The 15,954-nt window shown below is 42.4% G+C and overlaps 1 protein-coding gene across 1 annotated transcript; it reads left to right on the top strand.

Annotated features, from left to right (window-relative positions):
• Positions 1 to 5,802: 5,802 nt before the first annotated feature.
• Positions 5,803 to 9,104, top strand: LOC309890223 (very low-density lipoprotein receptor-like; the record flags this gene model as incomplete). The annotated part of the gene is made up of 2 exons (XM_082783909.1): positions 5,803 to 7,048; positions 9,067 to 9,104. The coding sequence occupies 2 exons, from the start codon at positions 5,803 to 5,805 to the stop codon at positions 9,102 to 9,104; spliced, it is 1,284 nt and encodes a 427-aa protein (XP_082640035.1).
• Positions 9,105 to 15,954: the final 6,850 nt, after the last annotated feature.

Here is a 15,954-nt window from a genome sequence, read left to right as displayed (position 1 = left end):
ATTGCTCTCTGTGTTGTTCTCAGCATTCTACAGAAAGCTGGTCATTCCCAATTAATATCCGTAGGAATTTCCCATAAATGCTGCTTTTTATATCAGAAATGGAAGATGTAGACCCTAAGGGTTAGGACACACAATCTATTTGTTGGACTACTAGAAGTTATCATTTATTCTTCCTTCTGTCATTCTTCTGGGACCACAGCGTAATCCAAAACCTGACTGTCATTATGGTGGTGCAGTTACCTGGCATAGCCATTGTAATGTGGGGCACTCACTGCAGTTTTTCCCTGGTAGAAAGAAGCAAAATGGGATCCTCGTTCTTTCCTTTTCCTCCAAATCAGGGTATGTAGCAATATAATCCACACTATATGGCATAGCTACACTATGGCAGTGCTGGCTACAATTTAGGGGTGAGCAAATGAACGTATTATATTGGTGGAATTTTATACATACTGTAGTATAAAAGCTGGAATTGCTCCTGCCTGAGGGCTGCAGAAGGAAATCCTATTGTACATTCAGGGATTGCACTCCTGTGAATGACACCGAGTCAACGTGATTCAGGTATCATAGCAACCTCCATGAATCACTATCTTTGTTTCTTTGTGACTTGTTTATATAAAAAACACAGCTAGCTTGGAGCCTGGCCTTACACTCTTCACAGAAGTGAACAGAAGGACTGCAGGAGTGGTCCCACCAGCTTCAGTGTGAATCACAGTGGAAGAATCAGCTCCTTTTGTAGCAGGAACTGTTTTGTGCTAGATGCCTGTACAGGGATTAGCACCCACTGGGTTGCTGACAGTTACATATTTTTAATAATGAAAAAGCTTTGTATCACAATAGCACAGAAAATAAGGAAATATCACTTGAAATCCTTCCTAAATATGTTCTTCTTAAAAAAAAAAAAAAAAAAAAAAGGAACTTCAGGAGTTACTTTGCCTACACAGATTAATGTTACAGTGTGGCTGACCTTCCTCTCTGTGTTCATCAGGTCATGATGTACTCAGAGCAGAGAGCAGAGAAGGAGGTGGCTCAGGAGAAAGTAAACTTCAGTGTCTGACAGTAGGTGATTTTCTTTGCTTATGCTCACTGCCACCTTCTTCTGGGGGTGAAGGGAACCTCTGAACTAATGCACACTTCTCACTGGGTTCCACTTCCTCCCTCCCTGCCATTTGCTGTAGGATTAGGGAACAAAGACTTGGCCCATATTAGGTCCACCAAACAAGCACAGGGGTGAGAATGATGTCCTAAGGCCTCTTTGCCCTCTGCTTTGACTGATAAAAACAAAGAAGTTGGTGCTGGCGTTTGCTATTATGTAGGAACACAGAAAGACAATGCTGTGTAGAAAAATAACTGCAGTGCAAGTCCTCAGGCTTATAACTTTTCCTGGAACTATTGTTTCCATTTGACCTTGAAATTCCTGTGCAAGATAAAATGTTTTCATTAACAATTTCCCTAAGAAAAGGTGCTCTGCCTCCGTGTCAAGCATTAAACAGAAAAGGGGACAAAGAGAAAAAGATTGAATCATCACTATGACCAAGCAGAATAAGACTGGCTAGTCATAAATTTCTACTTATTTCATTTCCTCTGCTGTCATTGGTATTCATTCATGCATTTATTGAAAATGGAGAATAACCAGTTCTTAAAGCCATTGCAGTTAGACAGTATTGCTGAAAAGTACATAACAGCCCTTAAACTCTTGAAGTCCTGTATAGGGCAATAAAACCACGCTGACTTCCGTAAAATAAAATGGGTTGAATGACTATCTTGAGTATTAAATTAAATATTTTATAAAATTTCATAAGCCAGTAGAGCATTTTAAAAAGTTACTGATTCTGATATACGGTAACATAGACACTACTGCAAAGATAAAGCCAGTCATAACTTGAAAGCTTTCAATCTTACCAGGCCAAAACTACAGTAAATTCTGTGAGAAACTGAGTTGTGTTTTTTCAGTAGAGAACTAATTTTCTGTATTCAAAGGTAGTTGTGTAGTCATAACAAGGAGAAATGCTAAGTACATAAGTGAACAGTAGAAGGGCTCACTCTTCCAGAATAAGATAGAGGCTTGAGAAAAACAGGATGAGCAGTGTGAGAACAGTAAAACAAAGATCACGGATTCTCAAAACGTAAGAAAGGAGAAAAAAAGGAAAAAGGAGAAATTAAAGGGTTAATAAAAAAAAAATATGTACATATATGGTATAGAGGAGCATCGAGTAGCTTGTGAACCTGTAGTACTCAGGCAATGAGGAAACGGGAGGTGATCAGGCATCGGGTAATAGGGAATAAGAGGTTATGACTTGTTTACTATAATACACTCCTGATTGGCAAGACGCTCACCCTTGCAATTGCAAATAACATTGCTTCACAGAAGATCCTGTCTGAAGAAAATTATCTGAGACTTTTCTCACAATACCAAAAAGCCTCAGAGATATTTGTATTTCCACCTCCTGATGGAGACTATTTTGTGGTTGCTGAGAATGTCAACATTTGCAATCCTGTGTCAAAATGCAGCCTTTTGACAACAACCTACATTTAATACTGCAGACAGTAGAATTAAAATACAAGAGTTCAAAAGTAAGGGTTAAGATCAGAGAGAACATAAAAACAAATGTAAATATTCATGTCAGTGCTGTAAGAAAGATTCTCCTGTGCATAGGTGGTGTCTCCACATATGCATGCATTAACCTTAGTTCCAGGATTTCAGCCTGGTTGGCCTCTGGGAAGACAAACATTAATCCTGGCATTACGCAGAATGCCAGTCACCGCCACAGTTCACACTTCTATTTGTGGTGTTCACAGAGAGTCCAAAGATGTGAGTAACATGGTGATTGCGTCTGAACTGAAAGTGTTTTGCTTCTAGGGAAATATGAATGTACTTCACCGGCTGAGCAGCTCTTGCTTCCCTTGCTTCCTTTTATTTCTTCCTCACTCCAATATAAAAGTAGTAAAAGAACCATTTTGCTCACACAAATTTTTCTAAACTGGGATGTCTGATATATACGCTGCATAAGCTGCATTTATTAAAGATTGTAGATTGCTTTAGCTATGGCTGGTGAGTTGTAGTTGCTTACAGTCTAAATTACCTCTCTTGCTTCTCAATAAGGTAGGAACATACTGAGGTACAAGAAGTCTTCCATGGAGAATCGTCTCTCTGACTCCACTAGGACTGTTTCACTCCAGAACTACAGATATGTAACTAATGCTGTGTAACTCTCTTTCATTTTAAACTTTGTTCTTTTATTTCTGTAGAACAGAATTACATAAACACAGAATGCTTTGGGCTGTAAGGGACCTTAAAGATCACCCAGTTCCACCTCCCTGCCATGGGCAGGGACAGCTCCCACCAGCCCAGGTTGCCCAAAGCCCCATCCAGCCTGGCCTTGAGCACCTCCAGGGAGGGGGCATCCACAGCTTCTCTGGGCAGCCTGTGCCAGGGCCTCACCACCCTCTGAGTGAAAAATTTCTTCTGAATATCTAATTTAAGTCTATTCTTTTTTAGTTTAAAACCATTATTCCTTCTCCTATCACTCCATTCCCTGATAAAGAGTCCCTCCTGCTTTCTTGAAGGCCCCCTTTAGGTACAGGAAGGCTGCAGGGAGGTCTCACTGGAGCCTTCTCTTCTCCAGGCTGAACAACCCCAACTGCCTCAGCCTGTCTTTGTAGGAGAGGTGCTCCAGCCCTTTGACAATCCTCATGACCCTCCTCTGGACTCTTTCTTATATGTCCATGTCCTTCTTGTGCTGGGGGACACAGAATATTTTAGCTCTGCAAAATATAATGTATTTTGGCTCAGTTTCCAATTCCCTCCTACTTTTGGTTGTTAAAGACTCTTTCTGTCCCAGACCCTTCCAGACTGCTCAGGCTCAGTGAGCAGCCAGGTCCCACAGGGCAGAGGCAGAGCTGCACCCTGGTAGAGCCCTCTGCTTCTTTCCGCTGGGCTGAGACCCTCAGCTACAAACTGCCCCTGTTGCACCAAAGCTGGGATCAAGCATCTCACACTCTTGGCCTGTGTTCCTTTTCTTCTTTCCAGTGGTCCTAGAAATTAGAAGGAATACTGAGGACACCTGACTGGATCTGAAATCCTGATGTAAAGCATGTTGTGCCCTTTCCTATTTTAATTCTGCTGTTTCAGTCGTCATTATTTCCAGAAGACAATGATGAATTCCTGATCTCTAATTTCCTCTGTTAGCAGGGCACATTAGAGTGACCTTGCAGTGCTTGGCAGTACCAGATACCTGACCTTTCTTTTTCCTGACATTTGACAGTCACTCTGAAGGTATAATCTGTTTAGAGCTCTTGAAAACCTATTTGCCTCTTAGAAGCTGGTGTCCTTGACCACAAATTGAGGACACATTGTGGCAGCTGGTTCTTTATGAATCCAAAGGGAAACAAAGGAACAACACCACTGACAGATAAATGGAAATCAGACAAACAGATGCTTATAATGGTGATGCTCAATGAGGTGGGACCACGGAAAATGTTGCCTCGTGAAAAAAGTAGATGGTATCCAGGAAGCTGGTAAGAACAACAAATCCATAAATGAGGCACATTTCCATAGTTGTTATATATGTTTTGAAAGCGAAAGAGTTTTTGAGGAGTCTCCTGCCTCAGGTGTAGTCGTAAAAGATGGAAAGAGCTACCTCAGTTCAGGATTCACAGATTAGTCAGAACACGGAGCCTCATGTCTTCATGGGACCATTCATATCAAAACAAAGTTGTAGCCTCTAACAGAAGGAAATAAAAGATCAAGAGCTCACACAGCATTCATGCAATCATAGAGTACTTCTGGTGTATCCGCAACATGGCCCCAGCTTGCATCACACCATTCTGTGTGTGTTCATGCGTGAGTTGCTGTAGGAACAGAGGCATGTCTATGTTCCCTGGATGTTGAGGGATTTCTTGAAACAGCAAAAATCCCATGGCTTGCTGTAGCTGAGCAAACGAAGCTACCAGGGCAACTATGAGAAGTTCCCATGACAGTGTTCCCACATCGCCCAATTGAGGAATTCAGGAAAATATTGTTACCAGTAGCTGGCCTCAAGGACAAGGTCTATGTGACTGCTAATCACAAGGGGGTTGTTTTCTTGCAGGTGGGGTTGTTTTCTTGTAGCTGTTTGTCTGAGTGCTTTTGACCAATAATCTTGTGTGGAACACTGTCCACCCCTGTTAAGTTCTCTATAAAAGTTAGGCTATTCGGGCAATAAAATGGAGCATGATCTGACTCTACTGGTGTCTGTCGTGCTTTCGGCCGTGCTTCCTGCAACATATGGCGCCCGAACAGGCTGAGACCCGAACAGGCTGAGGCCGGGACATTGGAGCGGCGCCGGGACATCGGAGCGGCGCCGTGAGATCCGAGGCACACGGCAAGCCGACCACCGCACAGAGAGCAGCGGCTGTGCTGCTTCTCTCTGGCATTCTTTATATAAGAAGTTATCTTGCAATGCAAAAAAGACTATTTGTCCCCAGATCGGTGCTATAACTATGTTTCTGGATAACATTCCGTGGGGTTGCCACATTCTACAGACTATTAATGATGATTTAGCTCTATTGCAGGGCAGGAGTGCAGAGACGCAGATTACACCGCCAAATGACCACCGTCAGTCAGGCTCGTTCACAAACAGCTTCTAGGGTTGCAGCTGGCACAGCCTGCAGCCGTATAGCAGACGTTACACTCTCTTTCCTAACTAGTAATCACGTGTCTCATCCGTTTGTGATGAATGGTCAGTGGCAAAAAAGAAAAAGGGGGAGAGTAAGGGGCGACAAAGACAGAAACGGTACCAGGAGGATGCCACTGACACTAACAGCATGGGTAATAGGAGTAGTATAAGTGACACAGGTGCAGGGCGGCGGTGGGTGCTGCCATGCTGCGGGGCACTCTGCCTGCTGCTTGCCCTCGCCGGCCTGTGCACTGCTGCCGACGGTGCTAGAGCAAAATGTGAAGACTGCTTAGATGGCAGTGATGAGAGTGCTTGTGTGAAGAAGACGTGTGCTGAATCTGACTTTGTGTGCAACAGTGGTCAGTGTGTGCCAAATAGATGGCAGTGTGATGGGGATCCGGACTGTGAAAATGGGTCTGATGAGAGTGCTGAGCTGTGTCATACGAGAACATGCCGGGTAAATGAAATCAGCTGTGGTCCTCAGTCAACCCAGTGTATCCCAGTGTCCTGGAAATGTGATGGTGAAAAGGACTGTGACAGTGGAGAAGATGAAGAGAATTGTGGCATTGTGACTTGTAGTGCAGCAGAATTCACATGCAGTAGTGGGCAATGTATTTCCAAAAGCTTTGTCTGCAATGTTCAAGATGACTGCAGTGATGGTAGCGATGAGCTGGAGTGTGCACCTCCTACCTGTGGTGTTCATGAGTTTCAGTGCAAGAGTTCTACCTGCATCCCTATCAGCTGGGTGTGTGTTGATGATGCTGACTGCTCCAACCACTCGGATGAATCTTTGGAGCAGTGTGGCCACCAGCCTGCACCTCCAGTGAAGTGTTCTACGAGTGAGGTGCAGTGCGGCTCAGGTGAATGTATCCACAAGAAGTGGCGATGTGACAGAGATCCTGATTGCAAGGATGGAAGTGATGAAATTAACTGCCCTTCTCGGACCTGCAGGCCAGACCAGTTCAGATGTGAAGATGGGAACTGTGTCCATGGGAGTAGGCAGTGCAGTGGTGTGAGAGACTGTCTGTATGGCACTGATGAAGCAAACTGTAACAATGTTATTCAGTGCTCTGGACCTGGCAAATTCAAGTGCAGAAGTGGAGAATGCGTAGATATCAATAAAGTGTGTAACCAGCAGAGAGACTGCAAGGACTGGGGTGATGAGCCCCTGAAGAAATGCATAAAAAATGAATGTGACTGTCCAGCTGGGTTTGAGTTTATAGACAAGAGAAACCGTGGAGACATTGATGAATGTCAAAACCCTGGTATCTGTAGTCAAATGTGTATCAACCTGAAAGGTGGCTACAAAAGTGAACGTAGCCGTGGATATCAGATGATTCCTGCTACAGGAACCTGGGAAAGGCCATACTGGTACAAAGACACAAATAACACCTGTGATTGCAATGATGCTGCTAAGCAGGGTTTAGGGGTTTATAGCATGGAGACAAGGGGTAACAACTACAGTGTTTGGAACAATTGTACAGCTTTGGCCTTACCTCCTGATGTGCTTCTGATTTGTGGGGATGGGGCCTGGCAAGGTATCCCTGCAAATGCTATCAGATGTCCATGTTACATAGATAAACTCATTGTATTTGCTCCTAGCTTGTTACAGTTGCGTGAGATCACCAGACATAAATGGACATTGCTTGCATTGGATTGCAATGATAATGTTGAATTGTGTGGGGTTGCAGCTAGAGCGGCATTAGCAATTTCAGTGCCTGGAGTGGCATCTGCGGCCGCACATAACAACTTAGAAAAATTGGTATGCTGGGCCGAGAGGCAAGCCTATGCCACGACAGAGATACTTGAGGAGATGTTACCAGATCAAAATAGTCTGCGACATCTGCTTTTACAGGATCAAGCTGCTATTGACATCTTGCTTTTGGCTCAAAGGAATGGGTGTGAGGACTTTAAGGGAATGTACTGTTTAAACCTTTCTGATCATAATGAGTCAATTCACAAATCCATTACTTTCCTGAAAGAGCACATGAGAAAGATTCAATATGGTATCAATCCTTTCAATCAATGGTTCACTGACTTGTTTGAAACAAAGTGTAGATAGTTGCTGGGTTTAATCACAAGGGGATTAAGGATTTGGTTTATGGTGGTGGTAATCATCGTTGTGTGTTGTAAGTATAGCTAAAGAGTTACTTGTAAAACTGCTGTGTCGGGCTTGGTTTGCTCAAAAGAAGAAGGGGGAATTGTTGAGGGATTTCTTGAAACAGCAAAAATCCCATGGCTTGCTGTAGCTGAGCAAACCAAGCTACCAGGGCAGCTATGAGAAGTTCCCATGACAGTGTTCCCACATCGCCCAATTGAGGAATTCAGGAAAATATTGTTACCAGTAGCTGGCCTCAAGGACAAGGTCTATGTGACTGCTAATCACAAGGGGGTTGTTTTCTTGCAGGTGGGGTTGTTTTCTTGTAGCTGTTTGTCTGAGTGCTTTTGACCAATAATCTTGTGTGAAACACTGTCCACCCCTGTTAAGTTCTCTATAAAAGTTAGGCTATTCGGGCAATAAAATGGAGCATGATCTGACTCTACTGGTGTCTGTCGTGCTTTCGGCCGTGCTTCCTGCAACACCTGGAGACATATATGTACAGACATAAAAGAGAGAGTGGCTTCCCATATGGATTCTGGATAAAAGGATGTGAGATCTGAAGTAGTGTAACTGTGGTACTGATGGAGACTGTTCAGCTCTGGGCTCCTTTAGACATCATGCTCCTCAGAAAAACCTCCTACTGCGGGCATATGTCTTAGAAGCCCCATTGGACCTTATGTAAGGAAACAAATTCAGTACTCTCCATCTCCAGTTCTTTCTAATTCAGACATTTGCCCTTCCTGATCATTGTAAGCAGCTACTGGTGGAGATTGTAGCTAATAGCTGCAGTAACAGAAATAATTGATTTTGTCTCAACATCTATAAAAAGAGAAGACAAAATTTACCTCACCAAAACAGGTATCTACTTTCACCTACTATGTAGGGTGAAGAAGGGGAACAGAAGGAGCTGGAAAGGTCTTTTTCTTTTCTTTCTTTTTTTTTTTTCTTTTTTTTTTTTCTTTTTTTTTTTTTTCTTTTTTTCCCCATTGGATGAGGTCATGGTTTTTGCTCATCTCCAGACCTGAAGCTCCATCAGAGCCTTTTAGGTTGTAGAAGAAGTCTTGCTGGTCGCAGACCCCTGCTGTCTGCTCACAGGGGTGTTGGACAGAGTGCCTCCCCATGCAGTTAAGCTTTGTCAGAAAAGCCTTTTCATTTTTTGAAGCAGAGTACTTAGCAGTCAGGAGGAACTGCCACTGTGAACAGCTGAGTTACAGAGCTCAGCGTTGTCAGTACATCGCATACCTCCTGTTTCCTTCTTTTTTCAGCTACACTGCATTTTTTACATTGTATTTTCTTCTACTCTCTGTACAGTTCAGACTGAGGCACAGTTTTACATCCAAATGAAGTAAACTATGTTAGGTTATATCCTTCTTCGCTCCCAGCAGGAGAGAACTTTGCTTGCTGAGGAAGCTACATTTCAGGGCTGCGAAAGTTGCCTTTGATTAGTACCTTTGCCTTTCATTGGTGAGTCACCGTGTTCTTTCCTCCTGTGAAAGCTAATCTTAGTTGTTGTTTTGGGACAAATACTTTACAACTGCAGAGTTATTCACTAGCAATGAACTCCGTGCATTTCTATTTACAGCGAACTTCCCACATTCTGTTGTCTTGTGATGGATCTGAACTTCACAGAATCACAGGGGATGGCACTGTACCCTTCTGTGCTGAAAAGAGCTTGAGAAGAAAACTGCATGATACAACAAGCAGAGAAGTGGGAAAGGGTAACGGAACAATCTTCCATGGAAGTGCTCAGAGACAAGTATTTACTTCTGAGGAGCTAGAAAGGAAGCTGAAGCACTAAGAACTGTGAGACATTTGTTAGCCTTTTGTTATCCAAGCTCAAGAAGCCCTATGTCCACAGCTGGCAGAAGACCTCTTAACACACAGCATAACAGCACCCTGCTGAAGAAGGGGGATCCATGTAAGAAAGGCAATCGCTTGAAAAAAATGCTGTCACGGTCAATAATTAAGCTGTGTAACTGTGCAAATACAGATAACTTTGTATGCCACAAACTCTATTTCCTGCTGGGAAAATTAGCAGTGACTGAGGGGTGCCTCTGTGTCAGCAACAGGAAAGCATGAGGCTTATTTAAATATATGCAATGGAAAATAAGATGGGGACATAAAACACTGAGGCTGCTGAGGTTCTAGATGACAGCAGGGTATATCAACTTCATTAAGAGGTTTGTTGAAACCCCCGTTTGTGTCTTTGTGAGACACTACCTTGCTGTATGTCTGTTATTTATTTTATTTTTCCAGCTTAAGTGCAGCAAGACAGCAATACAGTCCAAAGGACTTGTAGCGGGGGGAAGGGGAGACCAGTGGATAAGAGAGATCCCCAGTGAAAATTCCCACCTGACATCAGCTTCCAGGATAACAAAGGTTTGTAAGTGCTAGTTCGAGGCACATGGCTCCTACCCTGCCCATGGGACTATCGTGAGCAGTAGCTGGTTTGAATTCCAAGAAACTATACTCCAGATGTTAACTCCATATAAGATTATGCAATGTGAAAAGGGTGACAGTTTCTCTAAAAACTAGATTGTCCTGCTCCCATCTGTTGCTTCCAAGTCAACCGTAGCATTGCACCATCAGATTTGTTTACTCAGTTCAGGATAACAGTCTATTAAAGAAAATATTTGGCATGTTCTGTCACTGTTAGCTATTGACACAAGATGCAGTTCTGCAATTGCTTTACCTTTTTACCGAAAAGAAAGTCAAGTGGTAGCTACATGGAAAGGCCACACATAGTTTTCAAACTTGCTCATGCTGCTACTAAGAGATTTCACTTTTTGAACCTGAAGACCTCTATTACCCTCATTTACTATTGTATGCCATCCCTGTGGCAACAAGTCATTACTTACATGGAAACATAATGTTAGGAAAGAATGAAACATTTCTAGCAGCTTTGAGTCCAGTTTGGTGGGTTGAGAGGAAGGTGAACCATCCCCATGAAATAAGTTTGTTCTCCAATGACCAGTTTGATATATGTATATTGTGAGAGGGAATGTTCTGGTGGTGGGCAAATGGATAAAATTTGCCCATTGTATCAATTTTTTTTTTTTTAATTCCCCACCTCCCCAGCTTTCTATCCAGTAACACTTACTCCTTACCAGAACTACTATGTTCTTCTGGGTTTCAGGTTCATATTCTAATGAGTTTCAGGTGCATAACTGAAATCAGCTGGGAGATGGAAACCTAAACAGTTTTGAGTATTGGGCCTAATAGTTACATGTATCTCTTCAAGTCTAGGTCTTTCCAGAATAGGAAAAAAAAAAAAAGTCAAATAAAATTTAAGATTCAGAACCTAACGTTTTTGTTTGTTTATTTATTTATTTATTTATTTATTAAATGCTACAGTCATTTATGCAGTAGTGCACATGCAATTTGATGTACATGTAGCTTCTGGATGGCCAGACATGAATCCTAATTCTACAGTTTGCCCAGCACATAAGGAGTCAAGTCAAAGCATTGATGCTCTCAGGCAAATTGCTAATGAGATTGTATTAGTGTCCAGATGCAGAAAGATCACACGATATCGTGTTTACAACAGTTAACTGCTACCAGGCAGAATTTGAAAGGAAATTCTCAATAATTTCTGTAATTCAAAATGGTTTGCAGTATTAGTTGCCAGGACAGATTGTTCGGGTTTGGATGTTGACTGAAGGATTAAAAAATGCAGATGATGTGAAGCTGGTTATTCACTAGTGAAAAGGACTAAACGCTTACTACAGAAGGCACAGAACAAGTAATTACTTTATGCATCCCTCCCACTGTACCTCCACCCTCCTTGCCAGCCTACTCTCCCTTCCCCAGGGCATTTCAGTACAGCTGCATCCTGCCCTTTACAAAATCCCCTTATTTTCTGGTGTTTGGTCCCTTTAATAGAAGTTGCAAGTCATGCTGGTTTGCAACAGCTATGTGATGTATGCAAAAGAGGAAAAACAAGATCAGAGCCCCATGCTCATGTTTGCTTGTAGCCTAGGGAAAGGTTTGAACTCAGGTTTGCAAGGAGGAAAAGGCCTTATCCCTTTGTTGTTACAATTCACAGTATGTTTCAAAAATTGCCATGGCCTAAAGCCCACAGCTTAAAACCCGGTGTTGAATCTGTACTTCCTTTGATAAGAAAAAAAAACCTAACCACTGCACTTGTACAGGTCTGAAAGGATGTAAAGTGTAGCAACGAATGCTGCTCTTCTATGTAGGCAGGCAGAAATAAACTGCTCACTTACTCTTTTCTAAGATCCTCTGATGTTTTGAGGCATGTCTTTCATGAAAACCTGTTACATGTTTCTGAAAACCACTGTGTGGGTTCTTACTTGGGAGCTCAGAATACAGGTGAAGGAGGAACAAGACATGCCCTTTGCAAATTCCTACACATTTGATCATCTAGGGTTAAACCTGGCCACCAGAGCTGTGCTGCTAGGTGAAAGTGAAGCCACCTGTGAAAAAGTTTGCCCTGTGTGTTTCCCTGACATTTGCAAACAGGCACTTGTGAGTCTCCCTGGAGGGAAGGGATGGGAGGGACTGCCTCCAACAGAAACTGGCTGCCCTGCCCGGCTGGATGGTTATGTGCTAGAAGGCATTTGTGACCCCCAAAGTGCCCTAGAAGCAAGGCACAGCAGCATTACAAACACTCCCCTTCCTTACAGCTCCTGTCACTGAAAAGAGAGAAAATCTTTCACCTGTCCAAATCTGGCAGTTAGTTTACATCTGGCCATCTCAACAGGTCTTGGAAAATATTTCCTTTCTCAGCAAAGGAAACGAGGAATCACAAAACAAATGTGGATCCCACTCTAGACTTAACAGGCCAAGAAATACTAGGTGGACTGTGAAACACATGGACAACTTGTCCGGGACAAGCCACAGATGTTCTTGAATTTAGCTTGAAAATTCAGACCTGTTATTTTCTTTTCTGTCTCTGCACAGGGGGTGCATGTTAATGGTACTGCATTGTTCTCAAAGTGTAAGAAATCCATCAGAAATAAATGTGAGTCCAAAACCTTTCCTATAGTACTGTTGACACTGAGGTTAGAAAACTGTGGTTGGGCTAGCATGAAGTGGCAACTTTTTTGTGATTATTTCATGCTGTAATTTCAGGCTGAATATTTATTTGCAAAGTTTGCCCTATTATTGTTAAGTTTGGTGAAAAGAGTATTTCATTAATATGTCTCCTGTAAAACTAGAAAATCCTGTATTAGTATAGATTTTTTTCTTTTTGTTTAAATTCACAAAATGCTTTCTGTAGTCAGATTCTCAGATTTTGCCAGAAACACATTTTACTGTAAACAGATTTGTTTTTAATAAAAATGTGTTCTGACCTCCATGGATTAAAAAGTGAGAAGGATGCACAAGACTAGGGGTCTGCAACACCCATGCTCTGAAGTACTGCTCTTTGGCACTACTGAAGAGCTATTTCTGTCTGGGGTTACTGTATTTTCTACTCAGTCTGCTTCCTTCTGTCTGTTTCCAATAATCAGGTCTTGCTACTTCCTTCTTGTATGGTGAAGAAGAATGAACCCTTTGGTCCCTTGGCTGTGGACAGGGTTGTGGACACTGCCCACTGGTTAGAGGGAAGGAAATGATGTGGAGCATCAACCCTCCACATGTCTCCTTTGTGGTCCACAGAGTCTGTAGAGCCATTAGCCTTCAGACTTCCCTTTGAAAGCATACAGACTAGAAAGATATTAGGTAGCTTTTTATTTGTCATCACTTGTGGGCCCTGCTCCTGCAGATGGAGGTTATCTGATCCCCTGTGATTCAGTTTGTCTGTTATTACAAAGTACCAGCTGTGCAATCCTGTCTCTGTGTATAGCTGTGGTAGGATTATCAGTTTCTATCAGAGAAAATGCTTTGAATTCCATTAATGTTCATTGACATTCATTCCTTCAACTCTCTTCACAAGTCCTTGCTTTGGAGCGTGAATATTGAATTAATTGTGTCAAACTTGTTTCTGAAACTAAAGAGACTGAGACTGAGCTAATTTACATTTAAACAATTGATCTTCTCTTCTGAGTTATTGATTAATCCTTTTTTAGAAGGATAATTGGTAAAAATGAATTTTACAGTCAAATGCTTCTTCTATTTTCTATGGTGTGTACACTTCATTGACAGTCAATACTCCGATAAATTGAAGCAAATGCTTTAGTTCTGTCATTCCAACTGCCACACTAGCAGCAGTGTGGTACTGTAGCTAGCATCTAGGCATACTTACTTATTTATGTCATTTGACAAGACTACTGGCCCCTAAATTCTCTATGAGGAAGCACAACTTACAGTTTTTCAAAACATTGTTGGTAGGGGCATTTTACATAGATTCAGATATTATCCACTGAGATTTTTTACAGCACAATTTGATAGCAAAAAGTGAAATATTTGAGAGAAAATATTACTTACTGAGGAAAGATAACTTTACATGAAAAATTAAGCTAGTATGATCTCTTAACACTAAAAAATGAGCAATTTCTGTTCTGGAAGTGGGTATAATGCAGCTGTTGTTAGGAATAATATTCTCCGTCAATTGAATTGATGCTGAATTTCATATATATATATATATTTAATGCAGTAGTGCATTAGGTTTCATCCAGAGCTTTGTTTTTCCTTATTATCACAGGACTTCTGTTTTAATATATGCATGACATTTCAATTTCTTCCTCCTGAAAACAATATTCTGTACAATAATCAAAGGCATCAGCTTGTTTTGAGATACATTATTAATGCCGGCAGAGACATTTTCTGTACTCTCCTGGAAGCTCAAGAGCCAAGCTGTTCCCTGTGCAAACTCACAGGAGAAGCATGCCAGCAGCTGCGGCAGGCACCACCAGTGCAGCAGTGCATCCTGACACATGCACATGCAATCACGTACAGCAGGACCCATGCTCCAGCTGCTTGCTGCCTGCCCTCCTGAGAACCCTTCCTGCACTCAGCCACCCTCCTGCAGCCTGCACACCTACTGGGGGATGTGCAGTAACACACTCTCATGCTTGTTTTCCTTGTCTTTAAGGGAGGAGAGGGTGGCTGTTGTAACCACCCTATTGTGGATGGCATTTGTGACAAATAAAATTCAGGGAAATACTTCCTTATCACCTTGCTTATTTTCAATTTATCGTAAGGGTATCTGCCCTGTCACCCATGATGCTGGAGGAAATAATTTTGTCTCCAGAGTGCTGTTTGCATATATTGAGCAAAATGAGACTGAAAAATTTTAGGTGAGCAACTTGTGATTTGCTGTGAGGGTGGTGAGGCCCCTGCACAGTCTGCCGAGAGAAGCTGTGGATGCCCTATCACTGGAGGTGTTCAAGGCCAGGTTGGATGGGGCTTTGGGGAGCCTGGTTCAGTGGGAGGTGTCCCTGCTCATGACAGGGGTTTGGAGATGGATGGTTCTCAATGTCTCTTCCAACCCAATCAGTCCTGTGATTCTATGATTAAATAAATAAATAAATAATTTTGCTTTGCAATGAACCTGTTCAACTTTGTATGTTGATACTAGAAGTGAATAGGATCCCTTTTTTCCTGACTTGCTTTAGAAATAGCTTGCAGTTCCTGCTCATCCATTTCTAGAGATGCAAAGGTATTAAAGGTTTGACTGGGCAAATTCTCTCTGCCTACCCACCCAAATTCACCTCACAACCTTCTCAGCCTTTCCTTTACATCCAAAGAAGCATCTGTATGTGGCTTGCTAATGAGCTTTTTCATTGAAGTATATGATTAAATAAAAGGTGCTGTGCTATAAAATAATTCTGTTATGTGGTGCCAGCTCTACACAGGATCCAGGAAGTAATTCCACATGAAATGAAGTCTGGGAACCCTGGCTCTCAACGCTCATCTGGTTCCCATTGCTGTAACTTCTACTTGCTAAGCAACTTGCATTCCGGGAGTCATCTGCCCATAGTGAGGACATGTTTCAAAGTCAGACCTCAGTGAGACGTGGGAAGAGAAGACTAAATTCACTTTATCAGTATTTCCAGAGACTGCTGACTCCTGAAAACAAACAAGAAAACCTTCTCTTAAAAGTTCAGAGGGACTGAATATCTTAGCAACACCTCAGACCTTCCAACTATTCTCTGGAAGGTCAAAAAGCCCAAAATTACAGACTGGTTCAAATCTAGGTCTCATTCCAGCCCAACTGCTTGTGCGTGTACTGGGGAGCCATGATGTGAAATGCAGCTAGAGCAGCGCAGAGGAGGTGGAGTGGGTGCCCATGAG

This window comes from Aythya marila (assembly GCF_965140915.1).
Source record: "Aythya marila genome assembly, chromosome: Z".
Classification (NCBI taxonomy): Eukaryota; Metazoa; Chordata; class Aves; order Anseriformes; family Anatidae; genus Aythya; species Aythya marila.
Note: the sequence above shows the minus strand (reverse complement) of the source record. Positions and strands in the feature narration are given on the sequence as shown.